The 14,114-nt window shown below is 46.3% G+C and overlaps 1 protein-coding gene across 2 annotated transcripts in view; it reads left to right on the forward strand.

The window, feature by feature from the left end:
- The window catches only part of LOC147894296 (binding protein), a 254,131-nt gene that overhangs the window by 13,571 nt on the left and 226,446 nt on the right, over positions 1–14,114 (forward strand). For both annotated transcript variants that reach the window (XM_087384649.1, XM_087384650.1), the window contains exons 3-4: positions 16–79; positions 470–746. In XM_087384649.1, coding sequence (XP_087240775.1) covers positions 16–79; positions 470–746 — 341 coding nt within the window. The remainder of the gene's footprint in view (positions 1–15; positions 80–469; positions 747–14,114) is intronic.

The following is a 14,114-nucleotide window of genomic DNA, read 5'->3' on the forward strand; positions in this document are numbered from 1 at the left end:
GTATTCATTTTTCAGTGATGATGGGGATGAGAAAGTGTTGCAGGCTCTCTGGCAGGGGTATGAAGAATCATTGGGAAAGGTATGGGTGGCAGAATCCTTTGTCTGATACATGCCCCTGAATTTTGATGTAGGGATCGGTAAAGATTATCTAGTTGGAAAATTGAACATACGGTTCTACTTTGTTTCACAAGAATGACAGCTTCATCATTAAAAGACTTGTAACATGTGAGATTTGAATTTTTGTGTTTCTTAAGGTCCCTTCATGTGTTCGGAACTTCTGATACTGTTTTATGATCTCTGAATAAACAATATAACCAAAAACAGGAAAACAATTGCTTTTCTAGGCACCGATTGTGATCTGCTAAAAATAGGCCACTTTCTTTGTGGACTTTTTTGTAAGTGGTGCTTTGGTGAATGCATATTGTATCCAAGGCTGCTACAATGACTGCTTTTTTGGCTTTGTATGCAGACAGAGACAGAGAAGGCTTTGGAAGTCTTCCTTGTGTACTTTCTACGAGTATATGAGAGCTGGGCGCCAGCAGATTCAGATAACACAGATGTGTCAAGCAAACTGTCTTTGGATGTGGCTTCGATTACCCCAGGTTCTGTTGAGCAGGGGTCTTTATTGCCAAATCTAACTAACAAAGAAAGAGGCACCATTGTGGGATGTACAATTGGTCATCCAACCAGAGTGATTGTTGGTTTAGCCAGGGAGCTCAAAGGTGTCATCAGCTCCCTCACTGACTGTAAGTAAAATATTTTGCAGTCTTTTGCCTCTCATGATTGGCAGTTTTTTGATATTTCTTAGAAATGCTTTGCAGGTAAATACTTGTTATACATTTTCTAAAAGTGGCTTATGGTGCAAAGTTGTAAATGTCAAAGGAATGAACATTCCTCTACTCAGCTAACCTATATGATATTCATATGTCATTCTATAAGATTGTGCCTAAAGATATGCGTAGCATGTTTAATTTTGCGGTCGACTCTTATGTAAGGTCTCAAGAACATGTTATAATATCTGGTATAGATATGTTCAATTGAGAAGGGTAGAAAGTTATTTGGAAGGACTTTGAGACCCTTTATGATGGGATCAAGATTCAAATCGAAGTTGTCACCACGATTTGACGTTTCTAAGGAAATCAATGAGATGCCCTCTTTGGTAAGGTTATGTGTTGGACTATGGTTCGCCATGTCTTTATGTGATCTAGATGACTCCAGTGCCACTCTCGGTAGCCTCCCTCTGGGTAAAGCCCAAACCCTGTGAAGATACTTGACTCTCTAGAAAATGGCATCAATCTTGAGCGGTGTCATAGCAAACTCTGCTTGTATGATCTGGCAGGGATGGAAGGCTTGCTCCATATCATTCTGGATCCCATAGTAACCTGAAGCATCGCCACTAAGTCATAGGTAGGTCACATCCTCAGGAAGGTGCTGCATAAATGGTTGTCAGCCTCACCAATGTGTCAAATAGCCACCCCTTTGTGGGGAGTCCTGAAAATGTGCCTGAAAGCAATGCCGCTCCAGTCGAGCTTTGGCTCCCTGCCCTTGTGTGAGACGTGCCCTGGCTGTGTGGGTCATCATGAAGACTGGCCCCGCAAAGACTGCCCCTAAATAGGTGTAGGACTGTACAATCTCCACTGGCTCTCCTCGGTAGTGAAGCCACATCGATGAAGTGCCGGCCGTGAGGTGTTAAACACCATAACCTTGGTCTTACCAAGGTTAACTGTCAGATCTCTCTCTTTGTCTAGGTGTCTCTGCAGGCTGCTGCAAAGGAGGACATGACTATCATCTGCATACAATAATATCTGTATCATAAGATCGGCCTGTCGTGATGCCTCACCTTCTAGGTGGTTAATGAATGTCTTGATCTCATCAATATATAGCCCAAATAGTGTCGGTGAGAGAGGCCATCCTTGCTTCACCCATATCGTGCTCTTTACCCAACCTGACAAGCCTCTAGGAGCGCCTACTCTCCCTCTAACTGACTCATATAGACTCAACCCCCCCCGGCCCCAAAATCATGACATCTAGAATCTGCCCAAGAGACTCCGCGGGTCTTTAGAAACCCAGTATAGCTGCTTATGCTTGGGCACTGACGACGACATAAGTGTTGCTTTGCTTGCTAAGTATGTCTTCCTTTTGTTTTTCATAAAAGTTTTTGTTTACCTCTTTTCTTCTCTTTCATTCTCTTTTATATTCTTTGTAGATTTTTGATCTTTAGAACAACAAAAAATCTAAATTTGTATGATTGGACTTATTCTAGTCTTACAAAGGTATACATCTAGAATCTGCATCCTATCGCTGTGATCTGAGTAAGCGTTCTCAATGAAGGCAGCCAAACATCTCTGGTCTAGAAAGTTGAGGAAGCGGAAAAGTAGCCTGAAGCTGTCTGTGAAGAGGCAATAAAAGCGACCTCAGATCTCGTAGTGTACTGGACATTTGAAGATGAAATGCTCCTCTGACTCAATCTCCTATAGCTCACACAGAGTGCATATGAGCTGTCCCCTCTGAAAATACTACTATCAAATCCTGCATTCACACAATCCAATTCAGAGAAAACTCACTAATAAGAATATAAAATATAGAAACCAACTCTGTTTTATTATCATATCAAGGAAAAGCCTACTAATCTACTGCATGCAAAGATAGAATTGATCATGGAACTGAGCTGCTGCTCCGGCTCCCTGGCTGCTCCCGCTGCCCGCCCTGCTTCTCCCTCCGCCCTTCCGCTTCCGCATCCGCCTCCTCTCCGCCCCTCTGCCTCTGCCCCCGCTCCTCTCCGCCTCCTCTCTGCCCTTCCGCCATCCTTGGCCTCCGCCTCCTCTCCACCTTCTCCCCACCTTGCATCCCGCCTCCCTCCCCGCCTCCACTTCATCGCCATCCCGCCTCCATCCTGCCATCCCGCCCTCCCCGTCTCTGCCCACGCCTCCATCTCCACCCACCCTTTGCCTCCTCCTTCGCCTCCCCCTCTGCCTCCTTCCCGCCCTCTCTGTGCCTCCTCCCTCGCCTCCCCCTTTGCCTCCTTCTCGCCCTCTCTGTGCCTCTATTCCTGACCCCCCCGCTGCTTTCTCCGTCCTGCCTCTCCCCGCTGCCCCCCGCCTCTTCCCGCTCCTTTTCCGCGTCCCTTCTCCGCCTCCTCCCCCCCGCCTTCTCCATCCCCCCTCGCCCCATCTCCTCCTCCTCTCCGCCTCTTCCTCTCCTTCCTCCCTCTCCTTCATTCGCAGCTTTACAGTGGAGGACATGGACACGACACACCATGTTTCCCGTTTGTCAGTTACGCTCCGCTTCCTAGGGCTCCCAAAGGAGTATAGAGCCATCCTTCCCTCCATTGGTCGGGCATTTGGTACCGTGCTCGAGTCTCTGCCAAATTCGGCTGCATCAGTGGTAGGTGGTTGAGAGCACAGAGTCCCTCCCAGAGTTGATCCTCCTAGAGACCCTTGAAGGGGGTACACTTCGCCAGCGAGTGGAGATTTATGGGTTACCAGGCCAGTGTCTTCGTTGCAGACAGATGGGTCACCTAGCCAGAGATTGCCCCCACGACCAAGGCCAAGCTCCTCCCCCCCCACCTCTGCAGAGCAGGTAGAGTTAGCAGGCCAGAGCCCAACGCCCCCCTAGACATGAGCAACAGGAGTCTCAACCCCCTTGGGTGACCTCCTCAAAAGGGGACTGGACCCAGGTTAAAAAGAGAAAGAAACCAAGCAAACAGGTCTGAAAGCGCCACAGGTAGAGGGCTAGACAGAGAGAGAGAGAGAGAGAGAGAGAGAGAGAGAGAGAGAGAGAGTTTATCAAAGTCTTCGGAAGTCCGATGGGTCTATGAGACTGTGAAAATCCTGATACAACAAGTTGTAGTAGTGGAGCCACTAAACGAGTGTCCATACCAACGCAAAATGCAAAAATGCAGAATGGCAGCACTAAGTCCTAAGTACAACATAGTCATGTCGATGGTCGACTATATATCAATCTCAGGATCGTCATCAATATCATTATCATCGGCAATAGCAAGATATCAGGATGGATGAGGCAGTGGAGGCATGAAGTCGGCAATAGAGTGCTGTCAGCCACTCAGAGGTGCAGTCCTGGCACGTCTCCTGGTTGTAGCTCTGCGTCTGACTAGGGCTACTATGACCCTCGTCGGTTGGGCTCCGACTCTAAACAAGGAGAGGATGTCCCCAAGTGTGATCTGTGTGTCGATCCTCTGTCTGAGCTGTCGGGTCACAGGCTCCGGGTCACGGTCATGTTGAGGCCTCGTCTCGTGGGGGTCCATGTGATCTAGCTGAAAGAACTCCGTGATAGAGCTCTGAGAGGGATCAGCCGAGGAAGAAGTTTGCTCTTGTCTCCGTGCTCGGAGTATCCTCTCGCGGTGTCTAAGTGCCTCATGAATGAAACCTGCCAAACACCGCTGGTCTGGGTAGGAGAGGAAACAGGCCAAAATCCCATAACCATCCCTGAAGAGGCAGTGGAAACAGCCTCGGATCTCATAGTACATAGGACACCTGAAGATGAAATGCTCCTCTATCTCAACCTCCTGCATGTCACACAATGTGCATATGCGCCTGCCGCTCTCGATGCGAAGTCTGTGTGAAGAGACCCAGAACTGCCCAAGAGAGATCCTCAGTGAGTGGGGTAGGTGAATCTGTAGAGTTTCTCGAGAGGCACCTAAGGAGCAGCAGCAGGAGCCCATAGGTGGAGACCCACCCCCCTAGCGGCAGGGGCCACTGCCCAGCCAAGTGATCCTCCCGTGATGGAGGTTCGGCGTTTGCATTCACCCTTGCATCAGTAGCGAGTCCCAGGAGCTCCTGCTGCTATGATGGTAGAAGCTATGGATGTTAGCCCGACAACGACTGAGGAGGAGCGGATCCAGAGCCTCGACGAGCCTGATTAACAAGGAGGCCTGTGGTCACCTCTACTCCCCCCTCCCCCTCCCCCTCCCCCTCCAGATCTCTCTCCCTATCCACTCTCCCCCCTCCCTCCTTGATTCCCCCCGCCCCCTCCCCCCTCCTCGCCCCTCCTGCTATGGTCATCCTCACCACCCGTCCTCCTCCCTCCGCCCCACCCCCCCTCCCCCTCGCCCCTCTCCACCTCTCAACTTCCCTCCTCTCAGCTCCCAATTTCCAACCTGGGCGTCCGAACGTGCACGGTCTCCACGATCGTGCTCGTAGTCAACCGCAGTACCTAATCCGTCGGCAGGAGTCCTAGATTGTACTTTTGGCCCTTGTTGCCATAGGGTTAACAACTCCCCTGGACCGATTTGATTACCCATCCTTGGGTTATGGTTGAGTCTACAGATGATGTTGTGCTGCGGTTGTCTTTACTCAACGAGTATGGTAAAGATGGCGTCGGTGATAGATGGAGTGAGCTTGTTGTCGATCTTTTCCTTGTAATCCACGAGCACTATAGATTGCTTGCTCATTTTTTAAGAAGCCAATTTCAACCATTTCTTCGAACAAACACACATAACACCCTTGAAGAGATATGGCTTTTTGAAAGAGGTGACTTGTTGTTTGAGCATCTATGTGTTGATTTGGATTGAAGCTGAGCTTAAGCATTTGGTCATCAATGCACCAAGATTACTGCTAAGGCTTCACTGTATATTGCACTTTCCTTGAGTGTTTTTTCATAACTGCCTTGCATAATTGATGCATGTTTATCCAAGGCTCTGATGAGTGTTTCCTGGCTTGCCCATTTGATCTTGGAGTTTCTATTGTGATATTAACGGCCAATTGTGAGGAGCATCTACACTATTAGGATGATGATCATTGGCATCCCACTGGTAGCGATGGGGTACCGCATCAAATGTAGGATGCACGTGAAAGGAAGATGGAGCTTGTAAGTACTCAAGGAGGTACTTTTCGTTGAGTAGCTTTGGTCTACGCCAAGCAGGCTTTGGCTCCAATTTGTTGCTAATGTTTGGAGTGATTTGTGCTTGGCGGATACTCATTGAAATTCTGGAGAGGTCCCATCCTCCTCTTGACTGCATGTCTGGGTATTGCCTTCAAAGTCACCAATGGGATTACCCTAGAAATGGGAATCCTATCTGTATCCTGTTGCAACTCCCATGTGGGTGTGTGATTTGTATTATCCAATTCTTAAAGCTCATTGATGGAATCATTAATGGTGTCTTCCATTGAAAACTCAAGGGAGATTTGAGGAATATGTGGTCTTGGGGGAGAGGAATAGGTTATAAGGGAAAAGCTTGAGGCCAAAGCAAGTAGTGAATTTGAGAAGGTAGAAGTAGCCATATCCCACTTGTGGATCTAATCACCTCAATGCCCAAGAAATAATGCAGCTCTCCCAAATCCTTCATCTCAAACTTCTACTTCAATAGCATTTTCACATGAAGGATATCTTCATCACTATCACTTATGATGATCAAATCATCAACATAAATGACAAGCAGCATAATACCTTTCTTTGTTTTTCTCACATAAAGTGAGAAACCTGCCTTGGAAATCTGAAAGCCAATAGTGACAAGATATTGTCCTATCTTGTCAGACCATGCTCTGGGTGCTTGCTTCAAGCCATACAAGGCTTTCTTCAACCTACAAACAAACTCAGGATGAACATCATGCACATAACCTGGTGGCTGCTCCATATAGACCTCTTCTTGCAAATCACCATGCAAGAAAGCATTCTTTACATCCATCTGATGTAAAGACCATCCCTTTGATGCAGCCATAGCAATGACTGCTCTTACTGTTGCCATCCTTGTACCGTTTCGGTGGGGACCAAAGGAAAATGCAGCTTTTGAAGACCTGAAGCAAAAGTTGTTATCTGAACCCGTTATTATCTTGCCAGATCTTGCAAAACCCTTTGCTGTAACTTGTGATGCATGTGGGAACAGCATAGGAGGCACTTTGATGCAGGATGGCAGAGTGGTTGCATATGAGAGTAGAGTTCTCAAAGATGCTGAATTGTACTTGCAGACATATGCGAAGGAAATGTTAGCAGTGATACATGCTTTGACCACATGGAAACGTTACCTTCTTGGAGCTGATTTTTATGTGTAGACAGATCATCAGTCACTTAGATATTTTCTCACGCAGAGAAAATTATCTGAAAAGCACATGAGATGGGCTAACTTCCTCTCAATGTTTCATTTTCAAAGTGTACATGTGCCGGGTAACAAAAATGTCGTGGCTGATGCACTTTCCAGGAAACCACAGCCTGAAGCAGTCTCTAAGAAACCCAGTGTTTCAGCAGTGAGCATTGCTTACAACAATGTGTTAGATGTGATGAAAGATCAATATGTTAATGATGGTGATTTTTCAACTATTTATGATCAGCTTTCTGATGGTCAAAGGCATGATCACTATATGTTGAAAGAGGGCTTCATTTTGATGCATGGACGACTCTGTGTCACTTATCAGATGCGACAGAAAGTCATAATGGAAAGTCATGCTCCTCCATATGCAGGACATAGGGGAATTACAGCAACAATTACAGTAGTGGAGCAATACTTTTATTGGCCATCTTTGAGGAAAGATGTGGAAGAATATGTGAGAACATGCATGGTTTGTCAGAAAGTAAAGTTTGACAGGCAGAAGGCACCTGGGTTGTTACACCCTTTGCCAATTCCGGATAGACCATGGCAAAGCATAGCCATGGATGAAAGAAAATTACAGCAGATCAAATGGCCAAATTGTTTCTGCAGCATGTCTTCAAGTATCATGGGATGCCTGAATCCATAATCAGTGATAGAGATCCGAGGATGACCAGCCTCTTTTGGAGAGGGCTGTTTGAAAATATGGGCACTACGCTGAATTTTTCTTCATCTTTTCACCCTCAGTCTGATGGACAATCGTTGCTGGAATATGCTTACAATAATACGGTGCACACATCCACAGGTAAAGCACCTTTTGAAATAGTGGAAGGTGCCAGGAAGATACCTCCCATTTTGCATACAAAAGAGAAAATCTTCGAAGCTGATCGTTTTGTGGAAAGCCTTGAAGAGGCTTACAAGAAGATCAAATATGCCTTGCAAAGAAGTCAGGACAAGCAGAAAAGAGCAGCAGATAAGCACCGCAGGGAATTGGTATTCACAGAAGGTGATTGGGTTTTGCTGCGTTTTCAGAAGGCAAGGCTGAAAAATAAGAAAGGCAAGGAAAGGTTGTACACAAAGCTGAACATGCGTTACTATGGTCCTTTCCAGGTTTCAGAAAAGATAAACGAGGTAGCTTACAGGCTGAAGTTGCCTCCACATTGGAAGATACATAATGCCTTTCATGTGAGCTTATTAAAGCAATATCATGGAGATATTCTCGAGGATTTACCTGATGAGGTGCAGCCTGAAGTGGAAGAACAAGATGAACTTCTAGTCTCAGAGCAGATTCTGGCACACAGAGATAGAAAGCTCAAGGGTAAAGTTATCCGTCGCTACTTGGTAAAATTTCAAAATTACCCATCACTTGATGCAAAATGAATGGAGGAAGGTAAACTGGCAAATTCACCTGGGATATTGCAGCTTTACCTTGATGCTTTCCAGTTAGAGCCGATTGCGGTCCGGGCTTCTACAGGTAGTTCAGCAGAGCGAGTGTCTGAAGCATTACCTGGTGTTCGAGAGGGGAGTAGCACCTCCACTCCCTCAGTACAGACGGGCTCACCGTGATTTCATGAGGTCGCTTGATGACACTGTATGTTTCATCCGAGATACTGAGCTGACAATATTTCTGCTGTGAGACTTCATGATATTGATGCATCTTGACTATTGATCGCGGAGGATCACATAGATTTTGAGCAGTGTATATGGATGGATGCATGTCTCTTCTAACCATATTTTCACTGTCTCTGTATACTATAGCTGTGGCTTTCTTATATACTCTTTCATGCTATATTTCATGCTCACTCCTGTGTTTTGGGGCAGCAAACTGTGGTTTGCTGTTTCAAGAGAGGGGTATGTCACGGGGGCGTGAAATTCCAAGTACTTTGATGTACTACAAGACCGTGACAACTTTGGTTTTAAAAGTCCAAGCATGGGCTTAATAATGTGTAATTAAACGCGGCATGGTGCCTAGCACATAAGCGTAATTAATTCCTAGGCCCAAAGGCATTCCAAGGAATTAAAAGAGTGGTTGTTAGGAAATGATGATGTGGGATTTTTAATGGGCCCCCTAGAGGGCCATGTACCTTCAGTGGCCCCCCTAGAGTTCCAGGTGGCTCTAGTGCCTTCTACATGCTCCTTTGCCATTCCTGGACCTTCCTGGGCCTTCTAAACTTCACATGTGTGGTTTTCTCTCTCATCTTCTCCCTTTGTTGAGATTTTGGACTGGTTTTTCAGCCTCTTTCAGCTGAATTCCGTTTTTCTTTATAACTTCTCACCCGTTTGGATTCCTCGACTTCCGTTTGGCCCGATGGCTTCCCCTCTGCGTCCCCTTCATAGTGATATGCTTTTCCCTCCTTGCTCTTGGTAGAACGGGCAGAGCTGAGCACTTCTTTTGTTGGTCGAATTTGCAAAAGTGGCTTTTTCTGGACCTTTTTGCTTCTACCGCCTCCTGGGCCTCTCGTCTTGCAAAGCTACAGCTTTTTGTTGAATTTCGAGTGGTCCCACGTGCTGGTTGACTGGTTTTTCTCAGTTTTGGAGGACTTTCCAGCGATGAAACTTCTCCAAAGTCTTCTCAATGCATTCCTCTCTGAAGCACGCTTCTTTTAAGCCCAAGAACTCCCATTTCTTCGCGACAGAAGTGCTTCTTTTCGCATTTTTCAGTGGAATTCTTACTGGTTGGCTCTTGTAAATGCTCTTTCTTCATGCCTTTGCACTCCTCTTTGGCTGAGAGTGCAATTGGGCATTGGCTACTATGTCCTCTTGGCGATTGAGGACTTGGTTCGAGTTTTCAGGGCTTGGTGAGTTGTGATTTTGCTGCTCCAATTTCTTTTTGCCATAAGCTATTGGTTGGCCTCGTGTGCCGCCTTTTTCTTGGCTCACCGGTGCCCAAGCAGTGCTACATGAGTCATTCTTTGGTTGGGTACTTTGCTGATTTTATTTTGGAGCTTTGAAAAGCTTTGTGAATGCCATCTGGAAACCACTCAAAGAGAGTGCAGCTGGGGTGTAGTGTGATTGCATCTGGACAGCCAATGGAATTGCACTCGGAAAAGAGAATGCCTTTGGATTGAGCCTATGGGTTAAGTGCACTTATGTGATGGTGTTCTATGCTTGAAAGCCTTGCGAAGGCTCAGTGAATTGGGGCTACGTGCTCAGTTGCAGGGAAGGTCTCCTAGATGCAACTTGTAATCATTTCACTGTGAAATATAAAGAAATACCGAAAGGGGCGCCACGGTGTTTGGGGCCAATCGGGTGCACTTGTCTATGTTTGTTGAGTAGGGGCATTCTAGCCTCCATCCTTTTTTCAGTGGTTTTGTTTGTGAACAAATGGGTAAATGCCAAATGGTGATCATGCAATGGTTAATGGTTGTGATATATGCTTTGTGAGCTGTAAATAAGTGCTGAAGTGATTAAAGGTTTAGTTCCACTGCCCTCTGAGTGATTAGAGGCCGGTTTCAGTATGCCCCAGCGTTTAGACAGCACTGTATGGCCTTTTGGAGGAGGCTGTCAGAGTGTCTTCCGGATGTAGACTCCTGAATTGTTGGAGGGGATTTCAACAACCTGGAGTTTGGGGCGGACAAGCAAGGCGGGGCCTCATTCTCTTAGATGCCAGCATCACAGTGGAGCACTTGGGAACAGTTCATTTTCATGATTGGTGGCAGAGACCCATGGCGAGAGCCAGAGTTCAGCAGGATACTTGGCAACCTCGTCTTCTCTTTCGGACAAAGGAGACATGATGGACTGCTTGAGAGGCTAGACCGCTTCTACGTTGGGGACAGGGCACTGCACAGAGGCGGCTCTATCGGGATTCTAGTAGGTACCACGATGTCAGACCAATCTCCAGTAGTACTCCACTTAAAGCAGCCCCACCAAGGTCTTCCCCAGGGGTCCGCATTCCAGAGCACCTCCTGCAGGACGAGGAGATTCAATAGGTCATGGATTTGGCAGCAGTCAGAGACGGCACCGTGCGAGGGCTTGGCTTCGTGGGTGGCCGATGCGATGCAGAGGAGCAGTGAGGAGTTGCAGGCTCTTGCCCTTAGGCGGAGGAGGGCTCTTCAAGAGCGCGAGTAGGCGCGAGTAGGCACTGCGGAGAGACCTGGCCTCCATAGAGAGGATCAGGGAGTAGGACCCATGATCTCAGTGTCTTAGTGGCAAGTTTGAGAGCGCTCGCCTTGAGCCTCAGGAAAGAGAGATTCGGTGGGCTGAGTTCTCCTATCACTCTTCTGGGGCCCGGTGGGTACATCAGGGGGACATGATGACGAGTATGTGACACTCTGGTGTCGGAACATCCTGCCCAGTCACTATCCATGTAAGCATGCATGGTAAGTGAGCCCTGATCACCATAGAAGAGGGCTAAATCCTGAGTGCCTCTGAGATATCTGAAGACTCTCTTCACAACTTGCCAATGCTCTGAACTGGGCATGTGCATGAATCTGCTGAGCTGAGATACTGCATATTGTAAGTCAGGTCTGGTGTGACATAAATAAATAAGGCATCCAACAGCTTGCTGATAAAGAGTGATATCACATGGTGGGCTCCCATCATGAGCTGAGAATTTGAAGCCAGGGTCCAATGGAGTAGAGATTGGCTTGCAATCCTAAAACTGAAAACGATCAAGGAGCTGTCCAATATACTTGGACTGAGACATCATGATACCCCCCTCAACATGAGCAAACTGAATGCCCAAATAATAGTGAAGCTGTCCCATGTCTGACATTTCAAAAACCTGCTGCAAATCAGCCTTGAAAGCTGCAATTTGCTGAGTATCTGGGCCCGTGATGAGCATATCATCCACATATAAAATCAGCACTAAAAAATCAGATCCACTCCCACGGACATAAAGAGTGGGTTCTGTGGGACTATTCTGAAAACCAAGGGATAGTAAGTGTGCATGAATTTTGGCATACCATGCCCTGGGTGCCTACTTCAAACCATAAAGGGCTTTTCTAAGCCAGCATACCTTATTTTCAGAATTAACAATCTCAAAGCCAGGAGGTTGTGTGACATATACTTCTTCCTGCAGATCCCCATGAAGAAAAGCAGTCTTGATGTCAAGTTGGTGCACTTGCCAATGATGATGGGCTGCAATGGCAATGACACATCTAATGGTAGTAATCCTGGATGTGGGAGCAAATGTCTCCTCAAACTCAATGCCTTGTTGTTGGGCATACCCTTTTGCAACAAGACGGGCTTTGTATCGATCTATGCTGCAATCAGATTTCCTTTTTAATTTGTAGACCCACCGGGTTCTAATGGCATGCTTGCCGGGAGGGAGATCTACTAATTCCCATGTGTCATTTTTAGCAATGGAATGTAACTCAACTCTCATTGCATCCATCCACTCTTTGCTGTCAAAAGCATCTTTATGGCACAGAGGCTCTTCATTGCAAGCTGTAGCAAGGAGTGCAAACTCAAGAAAGTGACCATGCTGTCTATTCCCTGATCTTGTCCGGGCAGCAAAAGGCTGATCTTGTTTGCTGTCCCTCAATGTATCAAGAAGCCATCTGGGAACTTGCCTTTGCTGTCTATTGACAGCTCTTTCTTCAATGACTGCATCATGAATAGTGGGGTCATTTTGTGCTGGAAGAGAAACCTGCAAATCAGCATGGGGTAGTGGCTGATTATTGCTTGGTGGAGGGCCTGGAGGAGGCTCATGTTGCTGGTCAAAGTCCTCTTCTGAGGAAGGCAGAGGTAACCAAGATTCAAAGGCATCAAACATGTCAACATCTGGCTTAGCTTTGCAGTCCACAAGAGGAGAAGCTGAATGTTCAGCAAAGATTACATCTCTACTGACAATAATCTTCCCAGTATTTGGTTGGTATAACCAATACCCTCTGCTCTCGTGGCTGTAACCAATAAATATGCATTTGATTGCCTTGTCATCAAGCTTATGTCTCAGCTGAGATGGTACATGAACATATGCAAGAGACCCAAAAACTTTCATGTGTGAAAGTGAAGGCTTCCTGCCTTTCCATGCTTCATAAGGTGTAACAGTCTTCAATGCCCGTGTAGGTGATCTATTCAGCACATAGTTGGCACACATCATTGCATCAAGCCAAAATTTATTGGGCAAAGACTTGGCCTTAAGCATGCATCTGGCCATCTCCATTGTGGACCTGTTTTTCCTTTCAAAAATAGGATTCTTATGAGGAGTGTAAGGAGTAGTGCATTAGTGAATAATGCCCCTTGAAGACAGAAATGCATCAAACTCCTTTGACATATCCTCTCCCCCCCATCTGTGTTGAGGGTGACAAGCTTGCATCCTGATTCATTCTCAACCATCTGTGTTGAGGGTGACAAGCTTGCATCCTGATTCATTCTCAACCATATTCAGCCACCTCTGAAAGCATGAAAAAACTTCAGATTTGGCTTTTAAAGGATATATTCAGCAATATCTTGTGAAATCATCAATGAGAGTCATGAAATATTTGTACCCTCCAATGGCATTTGTCCTCATTGGGCCACAGACATCACTGTGCACTAGCTGCAATTTCCTTTGTGAGAGTTTTGGACAATTCTTTTGAAAAGGAAACCGATGCATCTTACCCAAAAGACAACCCTCACACAGATGTTTGGAAACTGTGTGAGTTTGAGGTACATCATTTGCCATCTGCTGTGAATGTAGCTTTGCAAGAGCTCTATAATTGAGATGACCCATTCTCTCATGCCAAAGATGAGTTTCAGCAAGCTGTGAATCTGAAATTGCAAATGCTTCAATAGAAAGTGCAGCTGAGTGGTGATCAAGGTGATAAAGTCTCTTTTGCAAAGTGCCAGTGAGAACCATGGCATTGTCATCACGAAGATCATAAACTAGGCATCTGTAGCCATCAAAAATAACTCTGAAACGTGAAGTGGCAATTGCTGAAATTGAAATCAAGTTGACTTCAATTCCAGGCACAAAAAGAACATTTGTCAGAGTAACAGGATGGCTTGAAATGGATGTGAGTTGCACATCTCCAATTCTTTTTACAGCATATGACGCATTATTAGCACATGTGAGAGTCCCCCCTCGAGGTGCATCAGCTAAAGAATGAAACAACTGTCTGCAAGATGTGACATGCTTGGAAGCAGCACTATC

This window comes from Dipteris shenzhenensis, chromosome 14 (genome assembly GCF_047967505.1).
Source record: "Dipteris shenzhenensis isolate YYH24624 ecotype China chromosome 14, Dip_SZ_1.0, whole genome shotgun sequence".
Taxonomy (NCBI): Eukaryota; Viridiplantae; Streptophyta; class Polypodiopsida; order Gleicheniales; family Dipteridaceae; genus Dipteris; species Dipteris shenzhenensis.